Source organism: Calliphora vicina, chromosome 2 (assembly GCF_958450345.1).
Source record: "Calliphora vicina chromosome 2, idCalVici1.1, whole genome shotgun sequence".
In the NCBI taxonomy this organism is placed as follows: domain Eukaryota; kingdom Metazoa; phylum Arthropoda; class Insecta; order Diptera; family Calliphoridae; genus Calliphora; species Calliphora vicina.
The window spans coordinates 92,871,726-92,898,351 of record NC_088781.1 but is presented as its reverse complement, the minus strand read 5'-3'; the positions used below and the strand labels follow the sequence as shown (position 1 = coordinate 92,898,351).

At 32.8% G+C, this 26,626-nt stretch overlaps 1 protein-coding gene across 3 annotated transcripts in view; it reads right to left on the bottom strand.

The window, feature by feature from the left end:
* Sos (Son of sevenless) overlaps positions 1-26,325 on the bottom strand; it is a 119,303-nt gene extending 92,978 nt beyond the window's left edge. Inside the window, exons 1-3 of one of the 3 annotated variants that reach the window (XM_065502141.1) lie at positions 26,061-26,325; positions 25,664-25,998; positions 25,477-25,596 (exon numbers count right to left, since the gene is read on the bottom strand). In XM_065502141.1, coding sequence (XP_065358213.1) covers positions 25,477-25,596; positions 25,664-25,786 — 243 coding nt within the window. In that variant the 5' untranslated portion in view covers positions 25,787-25,998; positions 26,061-26,325. Of the gene's footprint in view, positions 1-25,476; positions 25,597-25,663 lie in introns of all 3 variants that reach the window. The other 2 variants (XM_065502143.1, XM_065502144.1) reach the window with 2 other exon arrangements.
* Between the last annotated feature and the right edge of the window lie 301 nt (positions 26,326-26,626).

Sequence of the window (26,626 nt, the reverse complement as noted above, 5' to 3'; positions counted from 1 at the left end):
AAAATCGGCTCAAAATATATAACATTTTGCTATATTTTCATTAGAAATTCCAAATATTGAAAAATTTTACCTTCACGATTTAAAGGTCAGCGTTATCCGATTTTAGTAAAACTTTCAGACTAATTTAAAATTACCAGGGCTATAATATTATGAATAGATTTTACTTCAAATGTATAACAGTAAAAAAATTCGCCAAAATATGGACAAAAAAATAGTTTTTCTTGAAAATCGCAAAATTTAAATCGCAGGTACGGAAAAACTGTAAAAGGTATTGATATAAGTTTTTCATCTTTTTATTCCCTATTTTGATCTCAATAAATCCCAATGTGATGTTCGAAAAATTCTGAAATTTGTTTAACAAAATTTTTAAAAAATTAAAAATGGAGATTCGAAACAGCCGTAAAAAAATTTGTTTCCTAAATTTCTTGTTCAAGTGGCCTGAGACACGTTAATCCACTTCTCTCTATTCGCTTGTGGCGTACGGTTGACTTTTAAGAGAATTAAAAAAAAATAAAAAAAAGCGTGTTAGTGTTTACAGTTACTTTTTACTGTGGAATTTTCCTACAAAATAATAAAGATCTGTAATTTCGATTTGAATTGGTGTTTTTTTCTTCTCTAATTTTTACGTGATTATTAATATGTTAGTTGCGTGTTAAAAAAATCTCGAGGATGGGGGACGACGCTGCGTCCCCTGTTGCTCACACATCATCACAGCCGGATTTCGAAAATTTCTTTCAATCGAATTTGATTACTGATTTTAGAAAGTCACGTGGTAATGTGAAGAGGACAAATTCTAATCCTGATGTCTCGGCACCTTTGGCCAAGGACAACAAGGTAACCTCATTAAATTCGTCAATTCCATCTGATCTCAGTTCTTCCCTGACGGATTTAGATGACACTGTACCTCAGTTTTTGAGTAATTTGAGATCTAAAATGGCGGCTTCAAGATGCGCTGGAATGGATGTAGTTCCGGAGGTATGTAATGAAGTTGAGGTTGTACCCAATGGACAATCTGGGGTATTTCAGGGTGACACTATAAATTCTAGACAAAATTTTTACCCAGGGGATCATGAGGGTGATTTCTTAGTTTTGGTTGATTCCTCTAATGCTGACCCTGGTAATGAGAAGATTCGTAATTCTCTTTTTCTATATCAGAAGATTAGAAAGGTAAGAGTTAATGGCATTCGTCTTATCACTCCTGTAGGTAGAACTTTTTACCGCATTAAGTTTGATTCTGCTGCTAATGCTAATGAATTTGTTGGTAAGGATTTGAGTCAGATTGGTTTGAAGGCTTTTATTCCAGATACCTTTGTTTATTCTTATGGGGTGATTCATGGAATTCCTTTGGAGTTGTCGGAAGATTATATTTGTGAGTCTGCAACTTCTGACGTTGATATTGTGTCTGCTAAGAGGTTTGTTAAGAAGGATAAGGACAGTGGTAAGGAAACGCCAACGTACTCTGTGAAGATTGGTTTTCGCTCAGTCAACATTCCGGAGCACATTATTTTAGATTTTTCACATATAAAAGTTAATATTTACTATCCCCCACTCAGACAATGACACAATTGTGGTCGCCTTGGTCACACATCTAAAGGTTGTCGCTCCAAGAAAGATGTTTGAATTGTTCTAATGAGATTTGTGATGGCAATTGCATTAAGAAGTGTCTTTTGTGTGGAGGTCTATCTCATTCCAGCAGAGATAGGAAATTGTGTCCCAAATGGCGCGAGGAGGATGATATTTTGAAAATTATGACCATTAAACGCCTCTCTAGAACTGAGGTGATAAAATCATATTCGACTAATCGGTTTGATATATTTAATGAATATGATGGGAATTTCCCATCCCTACCGGTGGCTAAGTCTACCCCTGTGAAGGATAGGGATCAGGAAGTTAATAGGATTCTTACCAGACGGAGGTATAATCGTGTTGTGTATGCGAAGCCTCCACCCCCTAGGCCTGTACCTAATTATGTACCTCTTAAACCTGTTGATACAGACCCTTCTATGCCGGTGATTTACAGGGAGAATAAAGCTAAGGTTTCGGATTTTGAGAAAATCTTTGCCGAATTCTCGTCTTTTGTTAAGGATTTCTTTACCAAGGAGGGCAGTGGTTCCCACCTTCGTGTACTTAATGATTTCAACAATAAAATATCTAATGCTCTTTCTGAATTCCTTACATCTGGTGATCCATCGTCTTCTCCTTCTAATTAATAATGAAGATTTTACAGCACAATGTCCAGAGTTTAAGATCAAACAAGTCTTCCATTGAGTTTTACATCAACAATTATAACGTTGATGTTTGTTTATTTTCTGAGATTTTTAAAGTTGACGATTCAGATCCCAACTGTAAACTTTTGAATTACAATATTTTTTCCAAAACTCGTCCTGATAATTATGGCGGTTGTGCCATAATTATCAGGAAATCTATACGTGCCAGAAGGATTGGTTGAAAATAGATCGATACAAAACTTTACTTTTGTATCGATATATTTTCCACCCAGTCTATCCACTGGTACTTGTGCAGCTGAATTGTCGCGTTTATTGTCTTTTCTTGAGGGCATGCGCAATGTTATAATGGGAGGAGATTTCAACGCTCGTCATTCCCTTTGGGGTGACAGGCTGGACTCTTCCCGAGGATGTTGTTTTAGAGACATTTTCAGTCGATCAGATTTTGTATGTTTGAATGATGGTTCCATCACTTTTCTTCCTCATTTAGATAGCGACAGAGGGACTATTTTAGATTTGACCTTTGCTAGGCTATCTTCTATGTCAGTCCAATGGCGAACTTGTCCCATGTGGTCTGGCGGTTCCCATCATTTTCCTATTATTATTGAGATTGGCGCTGTTGCGGTTTCACCGACCAACTTTCTTTCTAAACGCAGACTCTTGCAGAATCTGTCGACAATAGAACTGGAACCAGATATGGATTGCATTATGAACTCCCTTAGGATTGAAATTTCTAATGCAACATTCAAGTCCGGTAAATTTGTGCCCAAGGCTTGGTGGAATGGTGGTCTTTCATGTCTCTTCAGGAAACATATTGCAGCAAGGAGTAAGGCTCTTAAATATCCAACACAGGAGAATCTGGAGGATTCTGTAAATGCTTCGGATGCCTGGAAATTGGCGGCTCGGAAAGCTAGAAGTGATGATTACAAAAAAGGAATAGAGGAAGTGAATAATCAACCAAATACTGCTGCTGCATGGCGTTTTGTCAATAGTTTGAAGGATTACAACTCCAATGGACCATCGATGTGGGACGATGATGCTAATGGTTCTTTCTTGAGACATTTGGCGGATCAAGTTTCATCTAGGGATCGTTTTGTTTTCTCTACTTCTAGGCCATCTGATATGAATATTACACCTTTCTCATTTAAGGAGTTCACTGATGTTCTTGACTCAAGGAAACGAGCGTCTGCGGGGGGTTTGGATCGAGTCACTTATGATATGGTTAAATCCTTGTCTTTTGCATGTAAGGAGTCTCTTTTACACGTTTTCAATAAATTGTTTCTTTATTGTACTTTGCATCCACATTGGAGGAAGATTAAGGTTGTTCCCATTCCCAAGAGGCATGTCCCACTAGATGATTTTAGGAACTTTAGGCCGATTGCTCTCATCTCAGTTTTTTTGAAGTTGTTGAATATGATGGTAAAGAAAAGGCTCGTTCTTTTGCTTACAGAGGAAAAATGTCGACGACAACGTGTTTGAATGAGTTTCTTTTAAGGGTGTCATATCTCAAGTCAACGGGTTTGAGAGTTGTGTTGGCATCTATCGATATCAGCAATGCCTACGACTGTGTGAATGTTTCCATACTAAGAAACATTCTACTCAGTCAGGCTATTTCGTTGGATTTGATTGATTGGATATCATGTTTTCTCTCTGAAAGGGAGCTGTGTATGGGTAACATTTCCGTCAGTGTTTTTAATGGACTTCCTCAGGGAAGTTGCCTCAGTCCGATACTTTTTAACCTATACACTGCTGGTATTCACACTCTTGAGGATGATAGGACCCTGGTTTTTCAGTATGCGGATGATTTTCTGATTTTCTCCTTTGATTCCTTTTTTGACCAGGCGGTATCTAACCATGATTCTAAAGTTGGTCAATTTCGATCGATCTGTTCCTCCCTTAATTTGCGTATTAATCCATCAAAGACCAAATGTATGTTTTTTGGCAGACGGGCTAATTTTGATATGGGACTCACTGTGGATGGTTGTTCTATTACCCAGGTGAATTCGCTTAAGTTTCTTGGTCTGACCATAAGAAATACTTTGACTGTTAATGATCATTATGATCGTGTTTTGAGGGAATCCTCTTCAGCTACCAATCTTCTCAAGAAGTTATCGGGCATCAGAGGAGGTCTAAGGCCTCATATTGGATTGAGATTTTATCGTGCTTTTATAAGGAGTAAGATGGAGTATGCGAGATCTACTTCTGCCCACGCCCCTAGATATGTTGACAGGAAGATTCAGACCTTCCAGAACTCAAGTCTAAGACGTTGTCTAGGACTGTGTCCCTCCACGCCGCACAGTGGGGTCAAATGCCCCTTTTTTACGGATTTATTAATATCTCAACAACAATAATAGCGACGCTCGTGGGTAAAATTTTACGTGGGTAGCCCTTAGACCAATCCGCATATTGTAACAAAATTTTAGGGATATAGGAGGGGGAAGTCAATTACCCACCATATAAAATAATTATTAACTGTGCTATATCTATAGAACTACAATAGTTATGCACACTAAATTTGCCGCGGGTAACACTAAAAACAAACTACACGTTCCGCCAAAATCGGAAGGGTATACGAGGGTGGAATCGGGTTCCCCCCATACAATTGAATTATTAATTCTCCTATATCTATAGAACTACATCAGTGAGACACACTAAATTTATGCATGTTATTGATAAAAAATCTACCATATTGTTTTTAGATGTTATCATTATATTAACTAGTAATGGGAGGTTGAATATTAGAGATCTTTCCCAACTCCTGCCACTAAAAGACTTGCAAAGTTTAAATGCACTGCTTTGAAATTTATACAACACAATGTTTGAAATGAGACAATATAAAAACTACAGATCTGAACGTGAGTAATAACTGGCTCCCGATATAAAACTTTAAAATTCTCACGATCGCGCTCACTAACATGATTTTTTTATTAAGCTAAATTGCCTGCTATCGGATGACTTCGTATTAACCACAAGAAAAAACTTTTAAACAAGCATAATAACAACAACGACAGCAATAAAACGTTTATCAGAATCGCAAAGTGCTTTTTGATGGTAGACTTAAAGGGCTTTTACTAATTTACATATAACTTATGAGGCGCAGCGATGCGCAACCCAATTTTTTCTGAAACAACGCCTAAATGTCCAGGCTTTTAAATTATATTAAATTCTCTGCCCAGCTGAGCCCAGCTAATAACTTTATGTCCATTTGAACTGACAAAATCCATTTTTTTTTGCACTTCCAATATGAAAACTAATATCAAAGCCTGATGTTTGTGATTTTTGTAACATGATCGACAATTCTGAGCATCTTATCTTTCACTGTTCTGAATTCAATGATATTAGAATTAAACACCAATTATTTCGTAAATTCACTAATCTTTTTGACTTATTAAATTCTCATGACATCGGTATATACTCTCATTTAATTAGTTTCATTAAGGAAGCTAACATACGAGATCGTTTTTAAGTTTTAGGAATAATCAACCGTTAGTCACTAACAGCGTTATACTAGAGGAAGTAGGCATTTTTCAATGCCCAACGTTTTCCCGTGTTTTTTTTTTCCTTTGTGTGGGATACCCTGGCTTTTTGCGTTTTGCTTTGCCATCAACTATTTTTATTAAAAACCAAAAAAAAGAGACACATTAATGGTCTGGCGAATTTGTAATAACTTTACCACTTTTTAACCAAATTTTGTCATTTATTTCTCATTACAACGATAATTACGTACACATTTCGATTCTGTATCAGTCTGGAATCAGTCTTGAAATTAGGGATAATGCAAAATATCTTGGCATCATTCTAGATAAGAGATTGTCCTGGAATATGAATATTCAGAACAGGATTAACAAGGCCTACGTGGCCATCTACTCCTGCAAAAAGGCAATTGGCACTAACTGGGGCATTATGCTGAAAGGTATCAATTGGATCTTCAAAGCAGTCGTCAAACCCATCTTGTTCTATGGAGTATTGGTGTGGTGGCAGGCCTTGGATAATGCTACTCACCGGAAGGCCGTTGAACGAGTTCTAAGGACTATTGCGATACTGATTACAGGCGCTATAAGGTCTACTTCCTCTAAGGCAATTTTTACTATTCTAAACTGGCTACCAGTGCATTTGATGGTGATACAAATGGCTCTCAACTCTGCTGTGAAATTAAATGCGGGTGGTTCGTGGTCTGGTAAGGATCTTGGACACTCTAGGATACTGAATTACTATGGACAGATACATGGTAATGTCGATTACTGCATCGCAAAACCTTTTTTCGATAGGCATTTCCATATTATGATACCGTACAGGGATTTATGGCAGCGCGGACTCTTCCCTCCTGCTGATGTCATACGGATATATACTGATGGCTCTAATAGGGGAAACAGGGTCGGTGGAGGTTTCTATATTGAAAACTTTGGGATAAAAACCTACTTTAAGCTACCTAACTTCTGTACTGCTCTGCAGGCGGAAATTACTGCTATTAAGCGTGCATCCAACTGGCTGAGGTATTATTGAATATCTGGTGATATATGTATATTTACTGACAGCAAGGCTGCCGTTAACGGAATAGCGGGTGTCTTTACGACATCTAGGTTAACCGAGGAATGCCGGGTATCCCAAAATGAGATAGCGAGACATTCTATGATAACGCTTATATGGGTCCCTGGACACGATGGAAATCAGGGTAATTGTATAGCAGATGATTTGGCCAAAAGGGATGCGATGATGAGTGAGGAGGCAATCGATCCCTTTTCTGGTATTTCCCTTGTTAAATGCAAGATGGCTGTTCAGCAGAAACTATATGAGACTGCACAAAACAGGTGGACTAATGAACCTTCCTGTGCTACAGCGAGGTCGACTTGGCCCGTATATGATGCCAACAGGACGAATCTACTTGTAGGATACCGTCGTGAGCAAATAAGGCTAATTGTCTCCTTTATTACAGGATACTGTTTAATCGGGACACATGCTAGAAGATTAGGCCTACGATACAATGATTACTGTAGAAGCTGCCATAATGAAGAAGAGGAAGAGACTGTGTATCATCTTTTCTGACAATGTCCGGCTCTTACAAACCTGAGGGAACGCATCCTCGGATTTCCATTGCTATCATGCTTGGACGAGCTTGGTTTAATTTGGAGGCAACGGAAGTATTGTAAATACCCTGATGTCTACCCCCTGGGTATCACAATGGGATCAGATTTGAATGGACCCAAGTGAGCTGCTTGGGGAGCAGCAGCCCATGAAACCTAACCTATAACGAGGTCTACTTGGCCCGTATATGATGCCAGCAGGACGAATCTACTTATGGAATTTCGTCGTGAGCAAATAAGGCTAATTGTCTCCTTCATTACGGGACACTGTATAATTGGGACACATGCTAGGAGATTGGGCCTACGGTATAATGAATACTGTAGAAGCTGCCACAATGAAGAAGATGAGACGGTGTCACACCTATTCTGCCAATTCCCGGCTCTGATAAACCTGAGGGAACGCATCCTTGGATTACCCTTCCTTTCATGCTTAGATGAGCTATCAAGGATGAGTCTTAGACGAATCTACACTTTCATCAGAGAATCTGGTTGGTTTAGAATGGAAACAACGGACGTATAATAAACACCAAGCTGTTTACCCCTTGGGTATCACAACGTGATCAGTTTTGAATGGACCCAAGTGAGCTGCTTGAAGAGTGGCTACCCATGGAACCTAACCTATACTCAGAGACTTGTACATGTTTACCATAACCATTTCATAATTTTTACAAGTTTTTTTTTAACAATATTATGGTTACGGTAATTATGTATATGATTGCGGTAATCATAATCACCCTTATCGTGGTTGGCGTAAACGTCATACGCCTACGACAGTTTCGTAATAGATTAAAGAAACAGTTTGCATTTTATCTTTAATCTAGTACGAAGCAGTCGTAGGCGTAAGTTACCGTTCATATAATTGCAGCAATCATATATATGATTGTAGTAATTATGTATATGTTTGTGACAACCATTTTTATGTATTACTTCACCATATTGTGTTGTTCTCATATTATGGTTATTATACTCTGAGTACAACATATTATGATATAATGATTCATCATAAACATGATTGCCATAAACATATATTTATTTACTACAATCATATATATTCTTGCTTCAATTATATGAATGGTATCTTAAACATATTATGATTACCGCAATCATATACATAATTACCGTAACCATAATATTGTTATAGAACTTGTACAACTATATTTTTGCTTTGGGTACAGTATTAGAAGATTTTAATTGAGTTGTGTAAGATAACTAACGAACAAAATTATAAAAAACTGATTTTCCAGGGTTCCACTCAATAAAATAATACCACTTTTCTTTATTGACTATGTTGTAGATGGCGTTGAGCTTAACAACTTCACTCAACATACCCAGCAAAAACTTTACTTACCTAGTAAGCCAGCAAGTATAATTGGAGCAAAGCGATAACTACTTATTATTTGACTGAAACACTACTTACCGTTGTTCGAGATTTTTAAAAAATTCAGGGGTCAAGCTTACAAATGTACTTACAATCAGTTGAGAAATAAGTAGTAAATTCACAACAAGAATATGTAGCTAAAAAAAAAACACAAAAAATATTGCCTAGTGTGGGAATCGAACAGTCACATTATTTGCTTGTGTTTGATAGTCAAGCTGCTAACTCATTGCTCCATGTACGAGTTATTTTATTGGAAGTTAACAATAGTTTTAACATCAACATATAAATGAATATGATATGAACAAAAAAATTAATGGCTTTGACAGGTGGCGAACCACTAACCTTCCGTTTTCCAGTCAAACACACTAGATAGCTGTGCTAAATGCAAAAGTTCATTACCAGCCTGTATAAAAATAAGTACTTATTTTAGTAAATAAAATAATGTGCTGGGTAACCACCTCTCCTTACAATAGAATGCATGAAATAACTAGTTGTCATTACAAAAATTCACAAAATTTTTGCTGGGTAACTTTGCGATATTCTGACATTTAGATGGTCAAAATGCATGAAAAAGGCTAAAAAAATACAATTTTTCCTATACGATTCATACTAATTTCAAATCGATATATCTCGATTCCTAGACCTGAACCAGCGAAACGCCGGGACACGTATAACTTTTTTTTACAGATCTAACATTTCCCATTGGGCAGATGTCGCATAGTGTAATAAATAATGGTATTAAATTGTTGAAATGAAGTTGGTTATATTTTGTAGGAAATTCATCAATCTATCAGGTAAATATATTTTTTTAGACCTTAAAGTACAATGAGCATCATGTGCCAATACTTAAGTACGGGACTGTAATTTGTTTTAATAAAACTTTAAATTTAAAGAAAATGTCGCGACACACAAAAATAAACAAATTAAAAAAATGTAAACATATTTTAACAATCACAGTATGTAAACACAAAGGGGCAAACAATTATCAGCTGATTAGTTGCATAAACCTTATTAATAGACCTTGCTAATAGCTAACCTATGTTTCCAATTAGAAATTTGTTTAAATATATTAGAAAAAAGCATTTGTGGACCTTGCTGTGGTCCATACATGTTAATAAATCATGGATATTTCCATGGAAATGACCATATTTATTTTATAATTAATCGACTATAAAGTTCGAACAATATTCGAACAACAAATCATTATTCAGCCTAATCAAAATCTTTTGAACTATACTGTACTTCGGAGTGACCGAAATTTACTCGGCCAAAAGCTGTTAACTCAGCTACAACAACAACTATACTATTAATTTTGGGCTAATCCGACACTGAATATTAGGACGGACTATAATGTTTTAAAGGACAATATTTATAATAAATTAAATAAATATTGAATTTTGTAACTGTAATGAAGTTTAGAATTATCGAGAGGTATTTTGAAACAATTTCAAACGATATACTATCAAAAAATATCACCTTTAATTTTTTCGTTTACATAAAGATAGTATAAAATGCATATTACTTTTAAATAAAAAGAAGAAAATTTAACCCTTTCCCTGTCCTGTGAATCACATATGATTCACAGAAATATCATTTACACGCTCGTGCATCATATATGATTCACAAATTATATTATTTTTATCATTAAAAAGTTATACACAAACAAAATTTTAGCATACATTTTTTTTTTTATGGGACAGGCAAAGGGTTATGATTACATATAGTACTGTACATAAGCAACAAAAGTAGCGTAAAAATAAATGCTTTTATATTTTTAGAATATTGCCATTACAAAAAAAGTAATTTTAGGAAAATTAACTTAAAATAATAATTTATTTTATTTTTTGCTAAAGATAAAACCGTAACATCTCTATATAAGAATGTGAACAACAAAGTAATATTTTGCTTGAAATTAGGCTTGCCAGATTTGAAATTGTCAAAAAACGTACATCGAATTTAAAAAAGCAGTACAATTGAATAAAAAGAAGTACAATTGTTTATTTTCAAAATTTATTTAATTCAATAAAAAAAAACTAACAAAAAAATAGTTCACAACAGTAACAATGAAGAACATAAAAAAAGAGATCATAACTACATATTTCTATTTAATATAAAAAAATGTACTTTAAATTTAATTTAAATCAGTTTTTGTGATTTTAAATCTATTGAATTTATATATATTTCAGACTAGACTAAAAACAATAGTATTATTGGTTTCTTAATTTAACTGAATAAAAACTCAAAAACAAATTTTCATTGTTTAATACTTCAAAATTAATTTAAAAAGTATAATTTTAATGGTATACTTTGATATAAGTACATACATATATACATTTTTAATTTTTGAAAATTATTGACTTTAAAATTTACTGATTTAAATAAATTATAAATATTTTTCACTTTTTTGTATTTGTTGTACAAATTCATTTTTACCTTTTTCGGTTTTTAAAAAATTGAAAAACTCAGTACAACTGTATTCAAAGATTGATTTTATTATTAACTCGCTTTCCAAATTTTCTATTAAAAGTTTATTTCGTTCCTTCCTCCAAAAATTATACATTAAACTAAAAATTCGTCCACTGGCTGCATTAGAATGAGGAATTGAAAAGACGAAGCAACAAATCTTTTCAAAATTAGGAAATGATCCACTATTTAAGAATTCCTTCCATTTTTCTTCTGCAGATTTTTCTTTTTCGTCAAAAAGTTGATATAAATAATATTTTTGATTGAAAATAATGTAATTATTTCCACAAATTCATGAAAAGAAATGTTTGAATTAAGAAGGAAAATTTAAAGTTTTTCAAACTTATTTAATTTTTTAAATTGAAACGACCTTTTATATAAGTACTTATATTCGATAAAAACTCTGCTGAACGATTTTTAAAAAGACAAATCTCTTGCTGATTATTGCAACTAAAAACCCATAGAAATTTTCATCCTGCTGTTGTTCAAATTTGTCGTTTAAGTGACATGTTTACCTCTATAAAATTATGGTTAAAGTACAAAAAAGGTAGAAAAAAAGTACAAAAAGAAGTACAGATACTAAAAAGAACTACATTTGCGTACTTCTTTAGGGGTTATGCAGTTAAAAGTACAAAAACTAAAAAAAGTACGCGTACTGCTGAAAACAGTACGTCTGGCAAGCCTACTTGAAATCCTTATTACATATTTAAAATTTTCTACAAATCTTAGTGGCATGGATGCCCTAAAATTATTAATTGTGGTCTTCGGAATTAGTTTTCGTTTATATTTTTGGCCAATGATCATTACGTTCTTATTTAAAGTTTTCAAGTAAGTTTTAGGTCTGGTAATTGATCCGACAAATAAATTAATTTAATCCAATTATGTATGTTGAAAATATTCCAATAAAAAATTTTGGCATGTCCGAAATAAGTTGGCCAAATTACCGCGAATATAAACTTGGAACAGCCCAAGTGCATCCCAACACCATGGAATTGGTTTGCTACTCAGCCGAAATACTTACCAATGCCTTATTAAATGGAAACCAACCGACGAGAGGAACATAACGGCTACCTTTCGTACTAAGGTTCGTAACACAAGTATAATACCGTGTTAGCGCCCACCGAAACGGCAGCTCTTCCTGATAAAGAAAACTTTTATAGCTAACAAAATGGTATCCCAGTAGTGAGGAAAAGGGGAACATAAATATCTTTGTTGGTGTTTGGCATCAATCCAAGTTTTCCAAAATTGTTATAAAAATAAAACAAACAAATTTCAAGTTTAAATTAGAGACGAAGATTTCTTTTTATTGTAAATAAATATTCACCCTTATCGTGGTTGGCGTAAACGTCATACGCCTACGACAGTTTCGTACTAGATTAAACACACAGTTTGCATTTTATCTTTAATCTAGTACGAAACAGTCGTAGGCGTAAGACGTTTACGCCAACCACGATAAGTGTGATTACCTCGTAGAAGGAATATGTATATCGCGTTTTTTAATAAGATGTACGTAGTGCTTATGTCGAAGACAATTTGACAAGTGTTTTTTAATGCTAAAATAACAAGCATAATTTGGTGGCAAACAATATTTAAGTACCCGTTAACGGTTTACTCGCTAGAATCTAGTAAAATACTTCCAGCAAAGTTTCATAAAAAAGGAAGCAACAATTGATTCTAACATTGTTAAAAATAGTATAATACGTTTAATGTAGTTATTACCAAAAGGATGCAACCTAAACATAGCCGGCCACCTTGCAACACTAATGTGTGTTGTAATGTTAATAGCATAGGTATGGTTTTTAGACAGATCCATAAACTGAATGGTTTTTAGACAGATCCATCAACTGACCGTTGCGGGCAATGGTTTTTAGACAGATCCATCAACTAAATGGTTTTTAGACAGACCCATCAACTGACCATTAAAGGCATAATGTAAATATATTTCAATGAGCTTTTTTAATGATAACGTAAATATACAATTCGAATGTTAGTTAAAATGTTGAATTCATTTGTGTTTAATTCATAGATATAGATCCATAGTAATAAAAAGAGGAATAATCAAATGACAGCATTAGGTCTTTTAGGAAATCCCGAGTTAGTGAAATACCATTAACTGATAATTATATAGAATTAACTGGACCTGTCAGTATTCAGGCAAAAATTTTTCTCTGAGCCAATAGTGACCCTAATACGTCTCGTCGAATTTCCGGTAACATAATTTGCGGATATAAATCAGCCCCAATAAGAAACCTTTTTCGTAATCGATTACTAACGAATGAACATTCCTGAATCAATAAGAGCTCGGACCTGATACCTATTGCCATTATGTGTGATATTTACTGATGCAGTTCCTAAGATAACAGATTGATTTTGACGTGTATGAAATACTTGTCGAGTTTGCGTAACATTTGTAGAAGTAGAAGGTTGATGATAACTCGGTGTCGAGTTAGTGGATCGAAGATCCTCAGCAGAACTCTGACCGGAAGAAGTCGTAGGCCATTCCAAGTTTGAATTTTCTATTGGCTCTTAGTGAAGGATAGTATGGTGTCGATTATCGCAAATTAAACAATTATTATTGCTTTTACAATTGCTGACATGATGTGTCCTTGAAAGACAATTAGAACAACAGTTATTTTCGTTCACAGCTAAAATTCTGCCAGTTATTGGAAGACTTTTAAATCGTCGACAAGAACGTAAAAAGTGAAATTGGTTAGGACATAAAATACAAGAAATATTCGAAGAAGTAAGATCGTCAGAAGGTACAGAATATTTTACGTGGTTTGACTTTGTTTCCAAAACGTTACCCTTAAGATTGTTAAGACAGTCCAATGTCTGAATTCTTTCCGTCAGAAACTTATCCAAATCTTGCCAAAGGGAGAGAACCGTCTTGTTCTTTACACTGTGTTCTCATAGAGAATCTGTCGATGAAGGCAGTCTTTGAACGCATATAAAGACGACAATTGGGTCCCAATTATCCAATTATAAATAGAAAGGGGTGTAAGACAACTAGTAATTCCGCGTTTTAAGGTCTTAAGCCCGGCACTAGTTTTCATGTCAAAGGAAGGCTAAAAGAAGTTTCAGCTGGTTGTTTACCAACATACGAGGATTCTCATATGCCATATTAAGATCCCGCCAGGCGACATCAAAGCCCTCATTACTCAATGGACTTTTCAAAACAATATCCTTCTCCTTCGGTCTTACGTATTAAATGACAAAGACGTTCCATATTACTAAGGCGTGAGCTCTTTATATAAATTGCCGTAAATAATTCTCTAAAGGCCGGCCAAGAATCATAATCCCCTGTCAAAGTATGCCTAGAATTAGAATCCACCGCTGTCGAATCACCTGCGTTCGGCAGCGATTTAAATTTGCGCACCTTCTCAATAATCGCACCTAAACATTTAATATAGGCTACATATGTGACCTGATATTTAGACGCAGCTACATCTACATCACTAGGCTCTGTATCAGAATTCTCCAAAAAATCTAAACAAGCCTCATATGTTGACTTGACTTTCTCACATAACACTTTTATTTCAGCGCTCTGAACCTCCAAGGTATGAATATTATGAATGTCCTCAGGAAAATCATTAAAATTTGCCTCAAAAGCAATAAGCTCTAAGTTTAAATTAGAGACGAAGATTTTTTTATTGTAAATAAATATTACCTCGTAGAAGGAATATGTATATCGCGTTTTTTAGTAAGATGTACGTAGTGCTTATGTCGAAGACAATTTGACAAGTGTTTTTTAATGCTAAAATAACAAGTATAATTTGGTGGCAAACAATCTAGTAAAATACTTCCAGCAAAGTTGCATAAAAAAGAAAGCAACAATAGATTCCAACGTTGTTATAGTATAATGCCATGTTTCCACGGCAGTCTGAATTACTTAATTCGCGTTTTGAATTACGATTGCGAATCAACCTGTTTACACGACAACATTCGTAATTCAGTTTGACATTTATTTATTTCTTCTTCTTGTTTTTTTTCTTCTGTTTACATGTTTTGTTTTTTTGTTTATTTTGTTTGTTTGGTGCGAATTTTAAATTTGTGATTTGGCAATGGATAAAAAAGGTAAGTAAAAACATAAAATTGTAGCATTATTAATTAAACAAATATAATATAATTGTTATCATAATATTAATAGGCAAGTCGATTTTTTAGACCCCTTTTACGCTCACATTATACATTCAATTTGGGCAAGAAATATATCATTTTAAAGGGATTTATTCACAGAAGTGCAGAATATATATTATCGGTTCAGTTTTTTTTTTCAGAGTTATAAGCGTTTAAAGATGTTACTAACACATATGCAAAAACGTGTACATGTGAACCTTAAGCTAAAAAGTAAACAAAGCAATGCGTTTGTCCAATTTGTTGTTGTAAATAAATAAGAGAAACAATTAAATAGTATTGATTTCGCTCTGTTTTAAGTGAGAGTTGTTATAGAAAACAAAGAAGATGACTTTAGTAATTTAAAGTCACAAACATATATTTTGAAGGTGTTTTTTTATTTTCTAACTCCCATATGCATAAACAATTTTTAAATTTATCAAAGGTTTATAAAATAAAATTTCCATTCAAAATTTGTTTTATAAACCTTTGACAAATTTAAAAACTGTTTATGCATATGGGGGTAAATGTGTAATTGTACATAAGTAAATACTTATTTTATAATATGTGCAGAACTATAATTGTAACGGTTTTCAAACTTCATACGAATCAATTACTTATCACTGCATGAAGTTTAATCAAAAATGGGACGGGTCGGAAAAAATGGTGAGTCGCCTCCCATACAAAGTAAATAGTTATTTCTAAATATTTTGAGAACTATAATTGCAAGATTCTTCAAATTTAGTCTAAATGGCGCTTTTATAATTTTGCATAGTTTCGGTAAAATTGTTCGGGATTGGAACAACAAAGTATATAATTAATTTCGAATATCTGTAGAACTATAATTGTAAAAGTGTTTAAACTTTTAGCGAATTAATTTCTTATTACTGTGCGGAGTTTAGCTGAATATAGACGGAATTAGATTAGAGGGCATATCACCTCCCATACAGAGTAAATACTGATTTCGAATATCTGGGCAAAAAAATGGGAGGGGTCGGAAAAGGTAAGTCACCCACCTCCCATACAAAGTAATAATTGCAAGGTTCTTCAAACTTTGTCCGCATAGCTCTTTTACCATTTTACACAGATTGGCTGAAAATTGTCGGGATTGCATTAGTGGTTGTGGCACAAAGTAAATAATTAATTTTGAATATATGGAGAACTATAGTTCTAAAAGAATACAGAGTAGCAATCAATTTATTACCATTCTGCGGAGGTTAGCTAAAAACGAATTTATTCCTGTTCCCTGTTCGAAGTTTAGCTAAGCATGATCGGCTTAGTAGCTTAGATAGCCTTTCCTTATAAAGGCAAGTTAAAGTAAAGCTTCATATTTACATAAAAGGTTAAAAAATTGGTGGGATCAGAGCAGTGGAATGGTATCTCCCATACAAAATTAGTTAGTTATTTTCGAATATCAAGTGAACTGTAATTGAGAAATTCTCAAATTTTGTATGTGTCATTTTCGTATTTCCATTCATATTTTTTTAATTTTACTAGGGTAGGGGTAGCGAAGTGCACCGGGTTATTTTTTCTAGTTTTCATTATTAGAAAAAAGAAAAAGTGCAAGCAAGTGGGACCAGGGCAGCGAGCGGGCTTTATTAGAGGTGTGGGCTGAATGAATGGCAGAGCTGCTACTTCTACAAAAGAATTTAACTTTAATCAGACTTTTTATTTCTTTTAATTTATTTATTTAATACAAAAATCTTTTTCTTTATTTTGTTTTGTTTTGACATTTTTGTTTGGACAGCTGATTTTGATACATAAATAATCGATAAAAATTAGAGATGACAGTCATTCGTTCGTAATTCATAAGGTAATTCAAACTGAATTACGTACGAACAAGGTAATTCGCACTTGAAATTTTGTATGGCGAATCATGTAATTCAGTTCGTAATTGGGGGTTGAATGACGAATAATGCCGTCGTGTGAACATGGTATAATAAGTTTAATGTAATGTGTTATTACAACGGAAACCAAAATATGCAAATGCATATTTTTCTGGTGAGTATAATGGGCACATGGATAAGATATTTACACGTTTCAGAACTATTTAAGAATTTTGGCATCAATTTGTTAGTGCTTATTTTTGCATATTTAACCCTTAAGTGCATATATTTGTTTTAAGAGCATATTTATGTCATATTTTGCGTTTTTAGAGCATATTTTACTGTTTAATAGCATATTTTGACTTTATCAATAACAAATTTTGTCTTACTTATTTTTCGCTGTTGTGTTACAGGTTTTTAATTACTTTGTTTAAAATTCAAAATTGAAAAATATAATGTTTTTTTTAATATAAAATAAGCACTATTTTAATAATAGCGCCATCTAAATATCAAATTTTATTTCTAATTCAAACTTAACCATTAAGTGTTAAAGAAATATTGTCTTTTAAATTTTGCTCCTATAACATCAGTTGATGTCGAAAGAAAATTACCTACGTATAAAAATGTTTTCAGATCCAATAGACAACGATTTTTATTTGAAAATTTAAGTCAATATTTTGTAATTTATTGCAATAATAACCTTAATTGAAGAAGTGACTTTATATTTATATAAAATATCATCAAAAAATACCTCTCGAGGCCTTTTCATAGCTTATTGTTTTTATGTTGTATTTATTTTTTTTTATACTTGTTTTAGTTCATGTTATTTTTGTTTATTTTATGTTTCTTTTCCTATTTAGAAATGAATTGTATTCACCCCTATCGTGAAAAACATGTGAAATTTATGTTCCCATGAAATATCCATTTCCCTCGAAGGGAAAATTGCTATCGTGATATTCCCCTAAACTTTTCATTCACAATAGTTGATTTTGTTTGTAACAGCTGTTTATTGTTTACAAAATTCCATCTAAAAATTTCACAACATGGGGAATTTTTTCACATGAACAAAGTTTATGAACGAAAAATGGGAAATGGGAACATATTTCATGTGAAATATTGATTCGCGATATGGGTGATTGATTTTTTTAAATAAAAGTATATTTTTTGGTTAAATATTATGTAAAAGTTTGTTTTTTAAGAGCATATTTTTTAAATTTTAAGAGCATATCGTCCCTGTTTTGAATATTAGTACTATGTGGATTTTTTAGATTTTTTTTATTGTTGCAATTTGTTCCTTTACTGGTCATACATATGCACAAAAACATTTTTTGATATCTTAATTAGTTCAGGATTTAACAAAAGCACCTATGTGATTTTCATATACTAAATGCTTCAACAAAAAGTCTTATGTGTTTCTAATCATATAGGTTTTCTTGTTCTAATCACTATAAATACATTAAGTTTATACTGGTAAGTATAACGTCAAAAAGAGTAATTGAACGCGAGTCTCCGAGTGAAATTATAGATCCAAAATTGTTTTCTTAAGAGATTTAATACTATTCGTCCATCTCTCAAATTTTAAAATATAAACTGGTGATTTTGAAGCAATTATAATGAATTAGCAAAATGTCCCCAGAAGAGCTGGTTGTAACGATGGATATGCAAAGTGTTTTATTATATCCAAAACTTTTAGTTTTGGAACTGTATTACAAAACAAAGCTTACAGTTCACAACTTTACTTTGTATGTTAAAAATACCAAATATGTTTTTTTGTATGTGTGGCATGAAGGAGATGGAGGCGTAACGGCAAATAAGTTGTGTTATACAATTTTTAAAATATTATTGTTTAAAATATAAAAAGGTAATACTCATATCTAGGGGGCGGATTTTCATGCATTTATTATTGGAAAATATGCGCCTAAAATATGCTTCAAAAAAATCTAAATATGACCTAAAAATTTAAAAAATATGCACTTATATTTTTGTGTAGAAACATAAAATAATTAAGTATGAATTTCGAAATATCTTAAAAATACACAACACTGTTGCCAGCAGTTAGAACTCTTTAAATTATACCAGGTATTAAACAATTAAAGTTCTAAAACTATTTTTAACATTACTTTTCTTCTAAAAAACAATGGATATTTATATTAATTGTAATATCTTGGTATAAATACTTGTTTAAACTTTAAAGCCAAGAGCTTCTATATTGTGACTTTCCCTTTAAAATCATCAATATTTTGATCGTGCTGTAAAGTAGCATCCAACCTTAATATTTATCTCGTCAATTGGTTAATTTATACATCCCATGTAATCTAGCATAAAGACAATTGTCACTTAAGTGTCTCTATGTAATCTATAGTGTAAGGACTTTAAACGTTAATTGTGTAGTGTATTTTTTCTCTAAGTTATCCAAAATCACTAGTTTACGACAGTCTCGTAGAACTGCTTGGAAATGACTGACAAAAAAATTTTTGTCGAAACAATGTATTGCCCATTAACGACAAAAAATTATATTTTTATTAAAAATTGGCCTTATATGCATATAAATATGCATTTTGAAGTAAAATATAACAAAATATGCGTTATCAATAAAATATGCAAAAATATGCACTAACAAATCGATGCCATTTTGCAGCAAAATGTGCGATTCGGATAGATAATTAGTCTACATTGTATTTGGACGTTCGAGAAAAAACATGCATTTGCATATAAATCCGCCCCCTACTCATATCTGATGGGTGCAGTTACCAAAATAAAAACAAAGTTTTATGCAGCGCCTTAGCAAATACAGTGTGAGACAAAAATGTGTAAATGATGGTCATATATTTACACTTTGTGACACCATTTTTAAAGTGCAATGTTTATAAAGAAACGTTTTGTGTTTTTTTAAACAATATTTATTAAGGATATTTTAGGACTAAATAAATAAAATATTTCCTTAATTATACTCCAGTAATCTAAAAAAAATAACTGCAACCCATTTACACACTTTTGGCGCAGATTACTAAAGTAACTTTTTTAGTACTTCGAATAACCTGCTTTCGCGTCAATGACAGCCTGAATTCTGGAGGGCATACTCTCCACCAGTTTGCGACACTCTTCTAGCATTATAGATCCCTAGATATCATGGGAGCGCTCCTAGAGCTGAGTTGTGTTTCTAAATGCATTTTGATAATTATAAACGCGACGTTTTAGAATTCGCACCAAATTCTCAATCGGATTTAAATTCTGAGATTGTGGGAGTCAATCTAGCAATGTAATTTTGGCGGTTTTTAAAAAATTAAGGGTTTTTTTAGACTTATGTTTGTTGTCGTTATCTTGTAGTATCACAGTGTTTTCAATTTGTCCACGCCAATCATTCAGACTATCCATATCTGTTGTCTTGATAATGTCTATATACATTTCTGCATTCATATTACTACCAATTTTATGAAGTCTTCCTACACCTTTCACAGAAAAATTCGTGAATTCGCACCAAATTCTCAATCGGATTTAAATTCTGAGATTGTGGGAGTCAATCTAGCAATGTAATTTTGGCGGTTTTTAAAAAATTAAGGGTTTTTTTAGACTTATGTTTGTTGTCGTTATCTTGTAGTATCACAGTGTTTTCAATTTGTCCACGCCAATCATTCAGACTATCCATATCTGTTGTCTTGATAATGTCTATATACATTTCTGCATTCATATTACTACCAATTTTATGAAGTCTTCCTACACCTTTCACAGAAAAACAACCACAAAATGGCAATATTCCACCACCATATTTCATAGTCGTCATAAAATCACGGTCTTTTAATGGCGCATTTCGTTTTTGGTAGTCATATTTTGGTCCATCAGTTCCAAAATGGTTAATTTTCGATTCATCTGTACATATAACTTTTTCCCAATCATCAAAGGTCCATTTCTTAAAAAAATTTACAAATGTTAGTCGAAGAGACTTGTGTCTTTCAGTTAAACGAGGTTTTTTAACAATCTTTATTGCATAAAAACCACATCTTTTGATTTCTCTAAGAGATGCACGTTTTGAAATCTTAATTTGGTAGCATGAAGATAGTTTTGGTTGTACCTCACGGGGACTATTTTCTTCTCCTGATGCAACTAGACGTTATACAGTGAGACCATCTTTTAACAATAGAATTGAATTCCGTCCACAAATTGGTACTGGAAAAGCCAAACCACATATATTCACTATGTTCTCAACAGATTAAAAGAAATATTGAATTTGGTGGATATTTTTCGATAGGAGATACCATTTTTCAGCTGCTCGGTAACAGAATTTGCAACTTCGGTGATAAGCTTCTTCATATTCAATATTCCTTAAAGAATTGTAAATTCTTAACTAGTAACATGTTTTAACTAACTGTCATTAATGAAATTGATTAAAATTGTTCTTTTTCTAAATAATAATAAGAAGTTTATTTAACTTTAAAGAAAATGCGACAAAATTGTATAATTCAGTTTTTAACTTTTTGATATCCTGGTATTTAAATGCCATTACTTCACATTAATTTTTTTGTATTGCTATACTTCACTAATCATGATCTTCATATTGTGTAAAAAATATTGTCAGATTGGTAAATGTTGAGCATAAAAATTCAAATTATAGATATTTCCAAATTTATTTACACATTTGTGTCTCGTACTGTATGTATATCTTCATCCACAGGCCTTGAAAATCATCAATTAATTTTAGAAAAATGTATTGTTCAATTTCATGTACACTATCCACTTATGATGGAAGTGGATAGTGTACATTAAACTTTGGAAAAAGTTTTTAAGCTCCCTATATATTCCCCGAGTGACTATGTAAGTCGCATGGACTAGCCAGGCCATCGCAACCATACAAAATAAATTATTTCTATTTTAAATTCTTAAAAAATTATGAAGATTTCCCTGGGAATTTCACTTCAATTAGATCAGGAAAAAAACCTGGGAAAGCAACAGTAACTGATATTCGCGCACTTCTTTTTAAAGACAATGTAGTAAAGATTAAAATACGTCACTTAAATAAATGTGACATTTTACAACAAAAGATAGCAAAGGAAATTAAAGTTGTTGAACCCAAGCCGTTATATAGTAAACCTTTAAAAATTGATGAATCTAAATATTATAGTCTACAATCACATACAAAATTTATTCATAAGGATTATCATTCATTTTATGATGACCTTTCTTACTAGCTTATTTTATTTATCTTATTTATATTTTTTTATTAATTTGTTATTGTTATCCTAAAGTTTAGGATGATTTTCAAAAATAAAAATGAAGATGTATTGGTGAGAGAGCTACCCAACAAACATAATGTAAAACACATAAAATAAGAACAAAATAACCAATTTATTAAATGAATGTAATTTAAATTTTAAGGAAAAATTAAGAAAATTATACGGCCGAAATTCGCTCAAATTTTTTTTTATTTTTGACTTTGTTGTTTTGTGTTCAATTGTAATTGAAACGCGTGTGTTTGCTATGCTTCGTCCAAAAACCAACCAACAACAATGCTTAATGAATTTCTGAAAAAAATGAGACATTTGTTATGCTCTTTTAAAGAATAAGTGTGTTGTTACTCATCTCAAAAGCACAATGAAATGAACATCATTATCCTAAACTAATCGTTTAACTGATCATTATAATTTTTAATTAATTTGATATTGTTATCTAATTGTTAACTAATCGTTTAATTAATCATTACCTTTGTTGTAAATAATTATAATATATTGCTATGTAAAAAATTAAATTTTCGTTTATTTTATTTGAATACACTGTTTTATTGTTATACCAAGCTAAATATACCACAATTTTTATACCAAAACCTTAATTTTCTAGCCTATGTAAAAATATTTAAATATAAAGACTGTTTTCCAAAAAGTGCTATGTGGAGTTTTTTTGAATAACTCGAAAACGCGTTAAAATGATGTATCTTTTTGCGAAGTACATTCGCAAATTAGTCCACGGAAAGAATTATTTCTTATGAGTAACGCGATATAAAAAAATATAGCAAAATTAAACAGTTTTTTTGCTTTCCTGAAAAGTTTGTTAAAACCCACATAGTACTAATATTCAAAACAGGGACGATATTTTAAATGTTTTACTGCATATTTAAAGCGCTTAAAACGCTTTTTAGAGCATATTTCCGGTTTCCCTGGTTATTACCAAAAGGATACAACCTAAACAGTTGGTGATATAAACTCCATGGTAGGTAACAACTAGAGTATCCAAAACCCAAACCGAAAACCGGTCAACCGGTTTTTTCATCTTTGTAAACTCGACCGGTTTCGGTTTTCTTAAACATTTCGGTTTTTTGAAAAACCGGTTTTTGTAAGACGGTTAACCGGTCTTATGAAACATATTTTCAAAAGCTCATTTAAACATATTTTTATGATACCATTTTTTAAAATATTGATTAGTTTTATAGAAAATTGTTGCATTTGATAATATTTCGGGAAATATATAAAATTATTGCCTTAAGAATTCAAAAATTTTGAATTAGCGTATTTTTTATATTGAATAAAAATTTAATATAAACCGGTTAACCGGTTTTTTTGAAGACAAAAACCGAAACCGGATAATCGGTTTTTTTAAAAGATAAAAATCAAAACCGGTTTTTTCAAAAACACACCTTTTCGGTTAAACCGGAAACCGGTTTTTTAAATTTGCCGGTTTTTTGGACACTCTAGTAACAACATTAACATACCTGAAATTATGGGAAAACATGACATAGGCAACATAAATGTTAATAGGGATTTATTTACGGAACTCTGCAGCTTCAATAACCTTGTCATCGGCGGTACCATGTTACCCTGCAAATATGCTCATAAGATAACCCTGACGGCATACAGAAAATCAAAATGACCATTAATGTTTCAACAAAATGTGGTGAGGAAGCCTATTGGATTTACGAAATAAGCGCCCGACCACCATAATTTGATAGCCTAACTACGACTAAAAATTGCATGGACAGACCAACATACATAATTCACTCACATAACAACGTTTGGATGTTCAAAAGCTCAGGAATCCTAATACAAGAGCTACATATAGCTTAAATCTGCTATCGCATATCTCAAATATAGCAGCAACAAGTACTATTGATGGAAAGTGGTCTCCGATATAAGAAGCCTACCCGAATACTGGTCGTGAAATTCTAGGACTGGTGCAGAGAAAGGATTGGATGACAAACTCATGGGATGCCTAAAAAGCTGACATAAACACAGCTAGGACCGTTGCCGCAAAAGAACATGCACAAACCGTAAACGAAACTCTTAACAAGGCTGTTAGACAGAAATGTAGGCTCGATAGTCGGGCCTTGATTATCTCAATCGCTGCGGAAGCAGAAACAGCAGCAGCCTGTGGCAACTCAAAACTACACAGTAAACGTATATCATTCAGGAAAATGAGGGGAAGTGTTCTAAATCTTCTAACCGCTGACTCAGATAAGATATCTCGATGGTATGAACACTTCGCTGAACTTTTTCATGTGGCAAATGAAGTGGAAATTTATTCAGATATCAAACCCAATGTAGCGGTTCCACAAATAAATGGTATCAGCTCTCAATGACCCAGAATCTACTATCTGCGAGACAGAAGTATTTTCCACGACTGAAGTATTGCCCTCCTATCCAAACGACACAAAGACACGCAAAGCAAAATAAATGACTTATTAAGAACAGCTAGCCAATACGGTATGAAAATTAATGCTATCAAAACCAAGGCGACGAGTTGTAATAATCTAAATCCACAGCCTCTCTATATGATCAATTCATCGAATCGGTAGACGAATTCTACTGCGTTTGCTAACCTTTACAAAATTTGACGCTCCAACCAAATAAGGAATAAACTGCGATTTTTAAATTAATGTCTTATCGGTGCTACTATGTGGATGCGATGCAAGCCTTTATCAATAGATCGCTGCGCTACATTTTACAAATTTGGTGGCCAAACAATTGGATATCAAAATATACAGAGGATGTAAGAAATGGATTGGATACTGCAAACTTGCCAATAATATCTGCAGATAAACCTTTCATTTGATCCCCAAGGAAGTTGAATGCGCTGCAGACGACGAGGTTAATTAAGATGACATTAAATTACATACAGGAAATTTATCATGGAATAAAGTTAAAACGTTTGTTCAAATATAAATGAATGGAATAACTTTGTATTGGCACTATGCGCCCACAATGTGGCGTAAAAGCGATACAAAATAATATATTTTTGTTAATACTTATGAAAATATAGCTTTAATATTCTGAAAATTGTAAATTTAATATTCTGAAAATAAACCTAGTTTTAGACAAACTACCTATATTTTATTCTATGGTTTTAGGTTAATTCTAATTTTGTTGCTCATGTTCTGCACAGTACTATATGTAACTTATACAACTTACTTGGACAGTATGAGGAAGTGGCTTTGCACAAAGCATTGATAATATGCGCAGACATAATGTCTCCACATACAACAGAGCCTCCTCTTTGGCTGTAAGACGTGGATGTACTTGGTCTAAGACCTGAAAAAGAATATATATGAAAAATGTAATAAGTAAAAACAACCAAATGATTTGCGGGATGACCCACCTTTTTTAAGGATGGTGTAAACAATCCCCTCCATCGAGCAGCATTTTCACTTTTAGTGAAATCATATCCATCAGTATCATTAATGCATCCGCTACCACCAACTCCATGTTGTACGGAAAACATTGTATTTTCCTTATTTGATGTCAATTGAAATATAAAATAGACTATTCACACAGACATACACAACACAAAAATACAATCGCCAAATCACTCAGGGGTATACACTACTTGACGGCAGAGTTTCCATTAAGATTCACCATAATAATGGAATTAATCGGTCGCACTTAATCTAAGTCAAGATCTGGTTTATATTTTGTTTTTTTTAATAGTTAAATCTACTTATCAAAACTGAAATTAGCAAATCACAAGTACACAAAATTAACAAATGAATATTTACCGACGTTTTTATTATTGACCGCAGTTATAGTAGTAGCTTGTAAGGTATTTATCAAAGGGGATACACAATTTATATATTCTATTCTATTCTCTGCTTCTTGTTCTCGTTAAAATTTTACTACATCGGTCAATATAGATTTAGTTTATAAAAAAAATATCCAACAATTACATTTTATTGAGAAGATTAGAAATTATATACTTTTTGTGCTTATTACTACGGCTTTTGCGAATATATTTTTAAAACAAATATTGTTTTTCACTATTATCCATTCTATTAAGAATTTTTTCTTCTAGCACTTGAAAAAATTGTGAATTGTATGAAAAATCGATTTAATTTTACGCATTGTTGTATAATTTCGTATGTAACCAAACCGAAAAATGCAACACTAGTACTAAACACTGTATTAATAGTCTGATAATTTAGCAACTTTCTTGACTACTTTACAGATTTTGAACCCTGGCAAGGTGCATTTTATAAGGTGCCATCGGCAGCACAGCTGATTATAGAAATAGCTCGCACAAATGTCAAACTACATTGAACCCTGGTAACAAGGCGTATTTAACAAG